A 12,788-nucleotide genomic window follows, 5' to 3' on the forward strand; every position below is an offset into this window, starting at 1 on the left:
AGAATATACAATTGCTAAATCCATAAATTTATCACACAACTAAGTACTATAATAATAGCCTTTTAATTGCAACAAAAAACTAACAAAAATCGAAATAAAGGAGTAAAGATTTGTTCTATGATCAATTTTTGATCCTAAATTTCACGTGGAAAAAATGCACCACGATTACAAATTTAGGAACTAAAATTACAATTTTAGAAATTGAGAAATTAAATTAACGAGTGAATAAGGGAACAAAAGAATACAATTAACCCAATATTTTATTAATAAGTTGTTATGTTTAAGAAGTACAAAAAAGAATACAGATGACTTTTTTTCTTCAAACACATTTCAAGTACTTCATGAAGAATACATAACAAAATATCTGAAGCAATATAACACTTCCATTTCATTATTTGATGTCTTTGTTTCTTATATTGGCACTCCATCTAGAAAACGTTTGTAAAAATGCAATGACTCTCGTGGCTTATATTCTGGAACAGTGTGTCCAGATCCCTGTAGAGATGTTAATTAATATTAAATAGTATCAATATCAAACTAATATTGTTAATTTATTAAGCAATTAACATTTTTATGTACATACCTTTATTGTGAGATACGTGAGATTGTTGGCATATCCTTGAGTATACCTGCAACCAAATAATGAAATCTAACTCAACTTCTATTAAAGATTAATCCTTCTATATATTGTTTTGATATTTTTAATGTGCTTTGATAACATGTGAAATCATTTAAGGTATATTTGAGAGTTGAATTTAAAATAAAATAAAAAAGAAAGTAGAAAAATTATTTTTCATTTTTAAATTAAAGAAATTATAAATATTTTAAATTTGATTAAGTATCAAAATATTTCTCTATGTAATCCTCGAAAACTCAACTACATATTGTAGGATACGACGAATACTAGAAAATTATATCCTAGGAATTAGTAAAATATTAGCGTTTTTTGTTTGTTTTTATTTTAGAAAATATATTATGTTGGATAAGAAAAAGAGGAAATAGCATTATAAGTACCCAGCAACTTGATTATTACTGAACCATGGCCTCCATTCATCAACAATCTTAACTCCAATTAATCTTGTCCATGTTTCGGTTCCAGTATGTGGGACACACATGTCATGATCACCACTGTCAAAAAATATATGAACTTTAATTTAGGGAATAATATAAATTTTGATAAGGATGTTGTGACATTAAAAGCAAAAATTGTAAAAGGATTATGTGAAATTTGAAAGTTACCTAAATGCTAATACTCGATATCCTTTGGAAGTAAGTTTTTTGTGAAAATTGAGCATACTCCCTGTATCATGATTGTATTGAATTTGGTCGGTACATAAGGACCACGCATCAACCACACTTTCCTGTTTTATAAAAAATTAAATTTGATAATTATGATAAAATAAAGGTATACATGATAAAAAGAGTTATATGTTATAGTAAGAAATGAATGAACATGATATGCTTGGATACAATTGTCTATGTCAACAATTTCATACATTCATGCAATCAATTTGATGGTGATCGTTGAATCATGATTGAACAGTCTAGTTTTCAATTTTCATTTGTTTTTTCAAAATTGAAATACCAAACTTGAAATCTAAATCGTCAAAACTTGATCCAACAGTCACCAACTTGTTGAATGCAGATAATCCAACTCTCTAATACCAACAAAGAAGTATCTTGTTGAGAATCCTCACCTCCACAGTGTGAATAGCTTTCCTGACATCAGGATTGTTTAGCCATGCAGTAGCAACCCCATCATCCTAAATACAATATAAGGTTAATTTTTTTTACTATAAAACATTGAATATGTAGGTAATGCAACGATAACAATCATATTAGGTGTTGGGTGATATAATGCATAAAGATTAACAAAACATCTGGGTACTAATTGTTATGATAAAATAAGAGTATTATTAGTTAAAGGTAATTAATACTCTATTAGTATTCCAAAACGATAGATAATATCAAAGTAAATAAATATTTCAAACAAGACACTTAATAATATATTGAAATTAAGGAAGTATAATTTTACGTCGTACTCCCTCTTTTCCACAATGATTAACAAATTTATAAAAACATTGTCAAAAAAACGAATGATGCATTTGGAAAATCAAGGTATCTCTACACACAAATGAAAAGACTAATATCTCAAGGTAACTAGAATTCATTCAAGTAGTTGACTGCTCCTACATTTTCTTTTTCATGAGCACGGCTTCTAAATCCAAACTTCGAAATGAAATAAAATTGAAAAGAAATAAAGTACCAAAGTAACTTACAACGCAAGGAACATAGCCATTGGCGCTCGTGAGTTCTGGCCAACTTGGTACAATTCCATCTTTCACATTACCTCTGTAGGGCCAAGCACGACCAAATATTCTTTTCCTCACAGCTAAAGATTTTTCAGTCTTACCCAATTCCTTAAAGCTTAATGGCAACTTAGAATTTGAATTTTTATTCTCCTCTGTCTCTCCATGATGATAACATGGTTCTAGAATGTCATACACGTTTAAATGGCCAATTGTCTATAACATTTATAAAAAAAATCATGATTAGGTGTAACATAAAATTTAATTTTAAGTTTTTTCATTCCTTAATGGTAGTATAGTTGAATCACCTGGTCGACTTTTTGCAACAAATTATCGCACTTCTCGGTTTCTGGATTAAAGAAGTTTCCATGGCATGCTTTTGTTGTGTTCTGTATAACAAAAGTCAATTAACGTTTAACAATGTTTAAACTAACAATATTGATTGCCAAGAAGTAAAACATAATAATTGACGAAGTTTTAATTTCGCACATCACTAATATATACTTATTTCCTAGAGAAACACAAATATAGACATTGAACACGACACTGACATGTCGACAGTAGTAATAATTTAAAAAATTACATTATTTGAATGTAATTACATGTGCTGTATCGTATCAGTATTCGATATTGACATATGTCAGACACCAAACACATCTTCCATCAGAGGCGTCACTACTACACAAGTTGTACTCTACACAATTTCCAACAAGGTATTTCAAAGGATAAAAGATAATTCTGTAATACTATTTTGAATTTTCTATTGAGTCTAACTCAATCTTACAAAACATTTTTCATAAGATAGATATTACTTTCAATTTATAAACGCTTTTTATATCACATTTCATGTGAGACTCTCAACATATAAAAGATAAACTATTTTAAACATTTAAAAAAAAAACATCTCTATTAACTTATCTATTAAGAATATCACGATAATAAATGACATGTTATTTGACATATATAATATGAACATGTATTCTCTCCATGAGTAGAGTGACACATTTGCAAGCAGTAAACGATCTCACCCATTAAATTAAAATCAAAAGGTTTCATTTCAATCGACATAATTAACATTAAAAAACATACACTATACCAAACAATTAAAAGTTGTTCTGGTGGTATGCAATAATAGCATAGAATCCATTTCTCTATGATTAAGAGTATTATTTTCACCTCAAAAAGTTCATCAGAAATAAGACTCATCCCATGTGCAAATGGAACAAGAGCATTGCCATCAATCTTATCATCCGTAACAGGATTTCCAACCATATAACCCTGCACATTAAAATCACTTCATATTACAATCACAAAATTAACTGAAAAAATATAAAGTGATCAATTAAACACAAAGTACCTTGAAATTCAATGTTGGCTTGGTTCCATTTTCAATTCCTAAAAAATAAAAATCAAGAAAATGCATCTTAAATTGTATTCTATAATAACACCATTAATTCAAAACTTTGATTGAAATTAGATTTTACCTATCACTACTTGATTAGCAAGAGTAGGCACGTATACTCCAGCATAAGATTCTCCAGAAAGAAATAATGGGTTGGCTTGAAACTCAGGATATAATTCAAACCACTAATTTGTTCAAAAAATAAGGTAGATATGTAAGCAACATTGTAAGATGAAAATAAAAACAAGTTGATGCAAATATTTTATGCCAAAAAATTTCTTACTTTGAGAAGAAAAATGTGTGAATCATAAGCAGTCTGAATATCTCCAGTTTTATAATCAGATACATTCTTTGAGTATGAAAACCCAACTCCAGCAGGAGAGTCTAAATATATAATGTTGGAAACCTATAAAATTGAAACCACAACAAACGCACAAATTATTATTAAATGAGTTATATTATATGCAAGACTGGCCTAACATGAGGCCAAAGAAGAATTTAAATATGAGTTTTTTTAGAACTTATAATAATATGAGTAAAAATCTATTTGCTCCCTAAGAAATTTTGAGAGCTTCAATTTCGCTCTCGAGAAAAATAAAAGTATTTTTTAGTCCCTAAGAAAAAATTAATCGGGCCAAATTAGTTTTTATGTGAACCACAATTCGAAAATTGGAATTTATTTTAGCGGATTTATTCGATAACTTATCAACTTAATTATCTCACATGTAATTTCTATAAAAATAAAAATAAAATAAAAAAGAATGACAATTAGGTCTTTGGAATAATTAAAAATAGACAATTAAGTTCCTAACAAATACTTAATTTATTATTTTTAATTACTGCAAAGGTCCTAATTGTCCCCTTTTTATAGAAATTACATCTGGATAATCAAGTTGACGAGTCACTAGACAAGTCAGCAACAACATAATTCAATTTTTTAGATTCACATAAGAGTTAATTTGGTCTGATTTATTTTTCTTAAGTACTAAAAAGTGTTTCTATTTTTCTTAAAAACTAAATTGGATCTCTCAAAATTTCTCAGGGAGTCTAATAATAATTTGATAAAATTACTAAAAATTTAATGAAAAGCTATTTTTAAGATATTTTAAAATAAAAAAATCATTTATTAAACTAATATAATTTCTTTTATATAATTTCTTTTTCAATTGATAATTAATTTAATATTTGTTGAGACAATTTTAATTCTAGATTTAAAAATATTAAAATATGCGATTTTTTTATCAAGTTGAATTTTACTTTTGGGTCGACTCACATTATATGTGTTTCTCTAAAGAAGAAAAAAGTTATTAACCTTTGACCAGCTGTATGGATTGGGTTGCAACTTTGGCAATGCTCCCTTTGTGGCAGGTTTTTCAAAATTAAAAGGACCTAATACACATCACCAGTTGGATACATTAGACATTACTATATTATTTAAATTAAAAACAAAGTATTCATTCTTGTCATTAGCAAGATAACTAAATATATTTAATTGATTGCTAAAATAAATATAGTTAAACTTACCATGCTCAAATACAAAGCCATCAAAACTAGAGCATCCTGGTCCACCATTAAGCCATAGAACAACAGGGTCCTTTGATGGATTACTTTCTGATTCAACAAAATAGTAATACAAGTTTCTACCATGACTTTCGTCCACTGTCACATACCTTCCATTTTCAAAAACAATGTTTAGACATTTTTGCAATTCTTCCATTTTTTATTGGGCAATTTCTTATTAAAAAATATAAGATATAAACAAAAGTAAAAGCAATTAAATAAAAAATAAAAAAATAAAAAAATAAAAAAATGTGTTTAGACTTTAGATACTTAATGAAAATATATGTGTTAGCTAGTGCTAGAATCTCTTTAGAGTCTCTTTGTGAGTTAGATTTTAGAGTGAAATGTTTTGAAGAGTTGCGTTTATATTATAAAAAAAAAACATAATGAATGAATGTATGATATAACGCTGTTTTTTTAATATTTTAAAATATTAAATATATACCACTATAGATTTAACTTTTCAAAGCCCTCCTCTCTAAAAATCAACTCGCAAATACATTTAGAGACAAGCAAAATTGTTATACCATTGTTGAGAGATGTCATCAATATTTTTTAAATAACAAATATTTCTTTAAAATAAAATATAAATAAAAAAGTATTTGAAAAATTGATATATATGGTTTTAATTGAATGAAGTTGAAATCGATCGAGATATAAGAGACATTAATTCTAGGTGTAATTGAAAAATGTAGCTAATTGGAATTGAAATAAAAGTGTTTGTGGAATATAACATACCCAGCATAGTGCTTGGAATTTAGAGAACCATTAAAGCCTGGAAGGTTGGTTACAAGAGAATCTTGAGGTGCTGACTGTGTTAAGACAAAGGTCAGAAAAATGTGAAGCAAGACCAATAACATATTAATGGCCATCTTGCTAGCACAAAGTTAAGAATTATTAGTTTTCAGAATAACATAATCTATTAATTCCTTTATACTCAGCTATATGCGGTCGCTTTTACTCATTTCACATGTAGAATAACAAATAAGAAAAATAATAATAATTTTATTAAATTATCTTTGCTTACATCAATTGATATATTTTCCACTATAAAAATTGCAAAATGGAAAAAAAATAAACATATTGGGATTGTTAATTAGAAGCTACAATTAGCTAGAAATAAATACTTAACAAATTATTTTTTACTCATATATTACGTACAAATTCATGTATCATGAAAAAAATGGTATTTAATTAACTATTGTTAACATTGGTTTTAGAAAGAAAATTAACAATTTAAGGATAAAATCATTTTAAGAATTTTATATTAGGAAAAACATCCAAAGCATTAAGGTATTTTTTAAAATATGGAATATTGGGATTGCCACAAATTAGTAAATTTAAAATCTATAACAAACTTATTTTGTATTAATATTTTTAAATGGGTAATCAAACATATTTTTTAATAGTCTAACAAACTAATAAGTTAAGAAAATTAAATTGTTTCTAGATTTAACTTAATATTTTAAAAAAATTGACTTTATATGACATCATATTTCAATTTTATTTTATTATAATATATTTAAATATGTCAAAAAGTAATGTAGAGTAAATGATTAAATTACTAAATGACTTATAATAAAACATATTATTCATATTATTTAAGTAGATCGGTTTGATATACCAAAAATATTTTTTTTATGGCTTATAGTTTGGTCTATTTAGCTAATTAGACTTCTAAAAAAACCTTGACTGTGTATATTTAAAATAAAATTTGGTATAGACTAGATTGTTGTAAGACCCGCATTTTTTTTTATTATTAGTAATGTGTGAAATATATTTTTATTTATTTATTTTTATAATTTATAATGTGGTTGTTATAATTATATTTTTTTCAATTATTGTTTTTAAAAAAGTATATATGTGTATGACATGATTTATTTAATTTAAGTAAATATTTTTGCTAGGTATTTGAAAAAAAAATACTTATAATAATAGAAAAGAAAGAAGCATGAATTGGGAAATTATATTAATTTGCAGAGTGAATATTTTGGGGGTAACACCTTAATTTATTGTTATACCTTAATCTATTATTATTATAAAGTAGTGATATTTTCTTATACATGTGTTTCTTGTGGTGTAATAATTTTTGTGCGTGTCTTTTTGTTATCTTTATAGTTATGTAAATAAAAATCAGTGATCATTGTTATTAAATCTATTTATTTTATTTATAAATAATAATAATATACTAGTTTTGAATTGCTATTATCTTAGGCCTCATATTTTAGTAATGTTGTTATCTAAATCTTTATTATTCGAATTTATTTTTATGAAGTATAAATATAAAAATAACTATATTATTTATATATAAAATATAATAATGATGATGATGTCGTGTCGTAAATATCCGTATAATAGCAAATAATATCTATTAATAGCATAAGTTATAAATTGAATTCACCGTAAACGGAATTAATGGACCTAAATTAATTCTGAATTCGTGATATATATATAACACCCTAAATATTTAATTAATAGATAATAGTAAATTATGATAAATTATATTATATGTGTATTCTATGTGGTGTGATAATTTCCTACACATTTTTTTTATGTTGATAAATTATTTAAATTATTAATATTAAATAAATTCATTTGCTTAATTTTAGACAAACTACACAAAATAAAAATAAATAAATAAATAAATAAATAAATAAATAAATAAAATTACACATTAAACTATGGTACCCACACACTATCCTTTTAAGAGTAATAGGAGAGACGTCTAAACAATCTACATAAATGATCTGCTATATATATATATATATATATGCATGAGTTATTAGGTTAGGTTTTGTTCTGAACACTAGTAGTTGTCTCCACCAACAAAAGTCTAGTCCCTATTACATATGAAATACTAATCCTTCTATACAAATGAATAGTGCTGCAACAACAAAAAATCGAACACTCCAATCTCATTTTCAAGAAATATTAATCTACATCTTCTGAAAGAAAAATGGAGTAACACCAGCACATTAATTTAATTTCTAAGGTTAGTATACTTGATTACTTTTATAAAAAAAATCAGTTGCATATGTTGAAATTAAATTTTGATTCATGAGATTGTAATAAACTATAGAGGTTGTTATAGGAATGTCACCGCTCATATTAGCGTTCATAATATGATTTTAATCTTCTATTTTCTCTTATTCTTTCATCAATGCAAATCCACAAATTTTTGGATGTAAAACACATAATAACTTAAATTATTATTCTACTATATGTATTAATATCCAAATTTAAAAGGTTTTGGTCTAGATGAATACTAATCGCATGTCATTTCTTTCGATCATGGGTAGTATATGTGTAGTCATAGTTACTTGATCAAATTATATGAGTACAAGGCATATATTTTTTTTATTTCAATTTTTAACAACATGAAAATGGTAACAATTAAATTTATATGTTTGATAAGTAAGCAATTAGTGTTGAATAAGGAAACCACAATTTCTGCAATTTACCGTGTGAATAATTTCCAGTAAGGACAAAATAAAACGACATATATTATTCCTCACAATGTTTAATATACTCCCTCTCCTCAAGAACAGTAGGTATATATCATGAAACACACTACAACCTAAATCTTGTTTTACATCATAGAGTCTAATTTAGTTTCACATCTAAAGAGTTTAGTTCATTTTAATTATAATATAATATTAAATATGGGCAGTAATAATCTGTAACTAAATAAATATTAGTAAATGCATTCGTGAGATATATATATATATATCATAGAGTCTAATTTAGTTTCACATCTAAAGACTTTAGTTCATTTTAATTATAATATAATATTGAATGTGGACAATAATAATTTGTAACTAAATAAATATTAGTACATGCATTCATGATATATATATATATATGCCTATTTGAAGATCAAAACTATGTGTATGTATATAAACATGTTTACTTAATTCATTTTATCCTGTTTAGGTATATATATATAAACAGGTTTAATTAGTTCCTTTTATCTTGTTTACTTATACATATAAACACGATATATTTTGCCCCCTTTTTAATCCTATTTAGTTATACATGTATACATGATATATTAAGTTCCCTTTATCCTATTTAATTTTAAACAAAATTTGATTATAGTAATATGTATTTTTAACCACATTAAATATATTTTTGGGTTGTAGTACAAATAGTAAATAATTTATTTATTTACTTATTTATTTATTTAATTATTTATTTAGATTATTTATTTATTTACTTACTTATTTAATTTATTTATTTATTTATTTAGATAATTTATCTATTTATTTATTTATTTACTTATTCATTTACTCATTTAATTATTTATTTATTATTTAGATAACTTTTTTTTATTATTTGTTTATTTAGATAATTTATTTATGTATTTATTTATTTATTTATTTATTTTATTATTTACTTATTTATTTATTTATTCATTTATTTATAGTAAATAATTATTTGTATTTGGTGGTTGTGTGGCTATAACTCTCTCGCGGATTATTACAGACGACGACCGCCAAAGAGATGAACCGTTAGCATATCAGATTCATTGAACGAAATCTTCAGTCGAGGTAAGGGGTGAGAGGAGGTTCAACCTTATGAGTATAAAATAACGTGGGATGAACGAGAATACCGAAATTCCCATATATTCATTCGGGGCTTACTACGTTTGGTCGAGCTCTATTGGGTAATAATTATTAATTAATAATATATGAATTGTAATAGCGATGACTAAAATATAATTTAGCAACCTATAGAATTGTCGTGAATTTATTTATATCAAGATTGCATGTTGTATGATTTTATGAGACCTTATGCTTATTGTTATTGTCTGAATGATATGTACTTGAGTGTCCTTGTTACTTGATTGAAATTGTGATACTACTTGATTGTGCCACCTAATTGATTCCTTATTATGTGATTGATGAAACTGGATTGTGTATTTTGAGTAGTGTAAACCAAATATTGGGAATTTATTATGATTGACTGATATACATATATAATGATGAATAATGTGAAGACAAACTGAAACTTATTGAGTTATGGTGATCGAGTAAGGTTGAGATATCTGTTGTAATGATTTTGAGTTGTTAAGTTTGACGAAATTTTAGATTAATGTGACATGTTCATGATTACGTGATACTCCTTACCTTTAAAAAAAATGTTTGAAAGTTTATTTATTTATTTTTTTAGAATTTCATTATTTTAAAAATAAAATTTAAAATAAAAAGTTGAAATTAATTTGGGGTTTAGGGTGTCACATTGGGTCTTAATGGGTTTAGGTCGAAAATAACATGTTCCCCAATTCTAGCTTAGGGATTGAAAGGAAACAAAAATTGGCAGCTAAATTGATTACCAAATATTTGTGATTTGATAAATTGATTAATTTCTAAAATGATAAATTTGGTAAATCACATTTACCAAATTACATTTAGTCAACGGCTAAATACTTACAATTTGATAAGTAGCAAATTGATTAATCACAAATTGCTAAAATTAATTTTTTCATTAAATGTGATTTGGTAAATTGATTAATTTTCTCATTAATTTACAAATTAGTTTAGCCACAAAAAAATTAATTTGTGGGTAATTGAATTTGCATTACCTTGTTTGTTTTGGTACATCAACTTAACCGCGTTAATTTAGAAAGTTACATATCACCTAATTTTATTTTTCATGCTACAAATCAATGTTTTTTTTTACCAAATAAATGTTCTTACTCAGTAAAAGAAAATTGAATTTTTTATGTTCGTACACAATCTTCAAATTCATTGATTAAATGAAAAAAATTGATATTTTTACGGTTAAATTGAATTTTGATGTATGTCTCGAAAGAAAAACCGAGATGATATTAAATAAACAAATGCAGTTTGAGTAAAATTATATTCATCACCAAATAACCAAAAGAAGCAAGACAAATTCGTAAGTCATAATATACCCAATAATTAATTGTATCATTGACCACATTCAGCAAACGTTTTGGTCAATCTCAAAATCTTTTGTCCAAATTTTGTCAAATTTCTTCAAATAAAAACTTAGGAATTTGTCATTATTTTTTTTTTAAATTGATCAGGTATACACAAAAACTTACATAAATTTTATAAAATTGGAAATAAATAAATCCAATAGTCATAGAGTGTATTTTTTTTTAATTTATAATATAATTTACTATTTTTAATTTTAATCATTTTTAATTATTATTATTATTATTTAATGTATTTTATTTCACTTAATTATTATAATTTTTATTTTTAAATAATTTAATTATGTTTAATTTATTAAATAATTAATAACAACTTTTAAAACGAGAAAAAAAAATATAAAAAAAAAGTCCTAGTGTGAGGTCGCTCCCTAGGACATCGACCTCCAACTAAGTGACAAAAAAATTTGACTTCAACTAATCGCACCTTGAGTCAACGATCTCCTACTCAATTCAAAAAATAGAACAATCAAAATAATATGTTTTAAGAGTGAGACATCTTTGTGAAAAAAATAATAATAACATTTAAATAAAAAATCCGCTAATACACACTATTTAATTATTTAATTGTTCCATTGCTCCGTTATCATTCTTTTGAAAGAGGGGCCTCACACAGTATCTTGATTCATGATCAGGATACATATCTGGAGTGATGCATTATGAGAGTTGTGTTACATATGTTATGTTTATAGCTTTTGTGCTTTGCATGCTTTGCTGGTTGTTGCCTCAGTTAGCATTCTTGGAGTGGAGAAGGGTGCTGCAAATTCTGATAATAAAGTCTGAGTTCAGAGTAACTGTGTAACTCCTCTACTTCTGTACTTCTCTTTGGTGCTGGATCAAGCGCCACCATTCTTGTTTTTAGTTGACTTTAGCGTTGGCCAAACCAACGCTACATGTTCTGTAAATCGAGGTTAGCGTCGGCAAGCCGACGTTAATAATTTTCTCAGACGACGCAACAAAGGAATAATGCTTGGCCGCTATCTTTAACGATTGCGTCGGCTTTGTGTCGAATGAGGGGACGCTATGGTAGTGTCGGATGTCATTCAGCCGACGCTAGATTTTATTTTCGAGTTATTTAGCTTTGGGCTGACACCAACGCTAACTAAGCAGTAGAGACGATGTTTTGATTTTTGCGGAGGCTAAAAACAACTTTTCAGCAGTGAATTACCAAATCGTGTATCAACGAAATAATAGTATTAAATTAATTATTGTTTGAACATTACATTTTTTAAATATAAAGCGTACTACCTTCATCCTTTATTATAAACACTTATTGTTTTTCCACTTTTATTAAGAAATATTGTAAGAAATATTGTTGGATGATTAATATGTTCACTTTATGAGTTAATGTTTCTAAAATAACTTTTGTATTTGAGTATATTACACTTGACTTTGATATTAAGCCATTAAAAAATATAAGAAGAAAATAATAGAGAAAGGAAATCTAAGAAAATAAAAAAATAATTTTGTATTGATATTTTAAAACCACTTAACAATTATAATTTGAAACATTTTTTTTCAAAAGTGACTAATAATTAGGGACAGCTGAGGTAAAATT

At 25.9% G+C, this 12,788-nt stretch overlaps 1 protein-coding gene across 1 annotated transcript; it reads right to left on the reverse strand.

The window, feature by feature from the left end:
* Positions 1-257: 257 nt before the first annotated feature.
* On the reverse strand, positions 258-6,135 carry LOC101496063 (serine carboxypeptidase-like 20). Its single transcript, XM_004492187.4, has 14 exons — positions 6,010-6,135; positions 5,236-5,381; positions 5,024-5,100; positions 3,995-4,117; positions 3,794-3,896; positions 3,667-3,704; positions 3,486-3,587; positions 2,618-2,698; positions 2,280-2,525; positions 1,698-1,763; positions 1,240-1,361; positions 1,015-1,128; positions 584-629; positions 258-495 (listed from the first exon to the last, which is right to left on the reverse strand). The coding sequence occupies exons 1-14, from the start codon at positions 6,129-6,131 to the stop codon at positions 412-414; spliced, it is 1,470 nt and encodes a 489-aa protein (XP_004492244.4). The 5' UTR covers positions 6,132-6,135; the 3' UTR covers positions 258-411.
* Between the last annotated feature and the right edge of the window lie 6,653 nt (positions 6,136-12,788).

The sequence above is a fragment of the Cicer arietinum genome, chromosome 3 (genome assembly GCF_000331145.2).
Source record: "Cicer arietinum cultivar CDC Frontier isolate Library 1 chromosome 3, Cicar.CDCFrontier_v2.0, whole genome shotgun sequence".
Taxonomy (NCBI): Eukaryota; Viridiplantae; Streptophyta; class Magnoliopsida; order Fabales; family Fabaceae; genus Cicer; species Cicer arietinum.